This window comes from Salvelinus alpinus, chromosome 1 (assembly GCF_045679555.1).
Source record: "Salvelinus alpinus chromosome 1, SLU_Salpinus.1, whole genome shotgun sequence".
NCBI lineage: Eukaryota > Metazoa > Chordata > Actinopteri > Salmoniformes > Salmonidae > Salvelinus > Salvelinus alpinus.
In genome coordinates, this window is record NC_092086.1 from 4,263,400 (window position 1) to 4,265,899 (window position 2,500).

The 2,500-nt window shown below is 46.4% G+C and overlaps 1 protein-coding gene across 1 annotated transcript in view; it reads left to right on the plus strand.

The window, feature by feature from the left end:
* Positions 1–2,500, plus strand: part of LOC139540059 (voltage-dependent T-type calcium channel subunit alpha-1H-like) — a 178,780-nt gene that overhangs the window by 134,491 nt on the left and 41,789 nt on the right. The window contains exon 28 of the mRNA XM_071343603.1: positions 1,974–2,125. Coding sequence (XP_071199704.1) covers positions 1,974–2,125 — 152 coding nt within the window. The remainder of the gene's footprint in view (positions 1–1,973; positions 2,126–2,500) is intronic.

Here is a 2,500-nt window from a genome sequence, read left to right on the forward strand (position 1 = left end):
TGAAGGGCTGTGACAGTAGACTGCATGACGCTGCATGACCCTGCCCAGCAACACCCTGCTCCTCCCCAGTTACTGCATGGGTCCTTAGAGAGGGAGTTCTGACCTGATATCTCTACAGTATAAACCCTGCTACAGCTGATACCAAAACCTAGGAAGTAACCTAGAGAGGAACCAGGCTAGTAGGGGTGGCCAGTCCTCTTCTGGCTGTGCCGGGTGGAGATTATAACAGAACATGGCCAAGATGTTCAAATGTTCATAGATGCCCAGTAGGGTCAAAAAATAATAATCACAGTGGTTGTAGAGGGTGCAACAGGTCAGCGCCTCAGGAGTAAATGTCAGTTGACTTTTCATAGTAGATCATTCAGAGTTAGAGACAGCAGGTGCGGTGGAGAGAGAGAATCGAAAACAGCAGGTCCGGGACAAGGTAGCACGTCCGGTGAACAGGTCAGTGTTCCATAGCCGCAGGCAGAACAGTTGAAACTGGAGCAGCAGCACGACCAGGTGGACTGGGGACAGCCAGGAGTCATCAAGCCAGGTAGTCCTGAAGCATGGTCCCAGGGTTCAGGTCCTCCGGGAGGAGAGGGAGAGAGAATTATAGGGAGCATACTTAAATTCACACAGGACACCAGATTAGCTACAATAGCTATATTAGCTACATTAGCTACGTTAGCTTCATTAGCTACATTAGCTACGTTAGCTACGTTAGCTACATTAGCTACGTTAGCTACATTAGCTACGTTAGCTAAATTAGCTACATTAGCTACATTAGCTTCATTAGCTACATTAGCTACGTTAGTTACATTAGCTATACTAGCTATGTTAGCTACGTTAGCTACATTAGCTCTGAATGTGGGCATGATGTCTGCCCAGCGCTGGGACATGCATGTTTAAGATCTTATACACCTACAGTAGCATCATCTCTCTAACAAACACTACGATACGATGCAGTCGGTGCTACTGTACCGGTAAACATGAGACAGTATCGTCGGTGGTATACCGGGAAAAAACATGGTTTTGATGGGCAGCAGACTCAGAAACATAGCTGGAACCGTTGCTGGAACCGTTGACCAATAGATAAATGTTTTAGACGTCAGTAATCACACTGCCACCAAACGGCAGTCCAGCAGGAGTTGGGATGACCTCACGATGACCTCACGTGTTTGTCCAGTTTGTCTTAGCAGGGCTGGGGGTTCTTTCAACATCAATTTGAATTATTTGAAATAAAAATGGGGGATTTTTTTCTTGTTCAATCATTGAATTGAATTTGCACTTTCTGACTGAATTTACCCCCAAACCCATGTATGTTACTGATGACGTCATAGTTACTGTCTGTTACTGATGACGTCATAGTTACTGTCTGTTACCGGTGACGTCATAGGTACTGTCTGTTACCGATGACGTCATAGTTACTGTCTGTTACCGATGACGTCATAGGTACTGTCTGTTACCGATGACGTCATAGTTACTGTCTGTTACCGGTGACGTCATAGTTACTGTCTGTTACCAATGATGTCATAGTTACTGTCTGTTACCGGTGACGTCATAGTTACTGTCTGTTACCGATGATGTCATAGTTACTGTCTGTTACCGGTGATGTCATAGTTACTGTCTGTTACCGATGATGTCATAGTTACTGTCTGTTACCGGTGATGTCATAGTTACTGTCTGTTACCGATGATGTCATAGTTACTGTCTGTTACCGGTGATGTCATTGTTACTGTCTGTTACTGAATGTCAACTCCCTTAGTAATGTCTCTGGTGATGTCACTGGTGATGTCACTGTTGATGTCACAGGTGATGTCACTCTGGTCCTCTGTGTGTATCTCTCTCTACATGTAGGTGTTCTGACCGTGTGTGTGTGTGTGTGTGTGTGTGTGTGTGTGTGTGTGTGTGTGTGTGTGTGTGTGTGTGTGTGTGTGTGTGTGTGTGTGTGTGTGTGTGTGTGTGTGTGTGTGTGTGTGTGTGTGTTCCAGAGGCCCAACAGAGACCCTACTATGCGGACTACTCCCCGGTGCGTCTCACCATCCACACGTTGTGCACCAGCCACTACCTAGACCTCTTCATCACCGTCATCATCGGCATCAACGTCGTCACCATGAGCATGGAGCATTACAACCAGCCACAGGTAACTATAGCAACCACACCACAACCAGCCTCAGGTAACTATAGCAACCACACAACAACCAGCCTCAGGTAACTATAGCAGCCACACAACAACCAGCCTCGGGTAACTATAGCAACCACACCACACTACAACCAGCTACAGGTAACTATAGCAACCACACCACACTACAACCAGCCTCATGTAACTATAGCAACCACACAACAACAAGCCACAGGTAACTATAGCAACCACACCACAACCAACCTCGGGTAACTGTAGCAACCACAGTACAACCAGCCTCAGGTAACTATGGAAACCACAATACAACCATCCTCAGGTAACAGAAGTAACCCCACACACCGGTAACTATCGCAACCACACTGCAATTAGGTAACC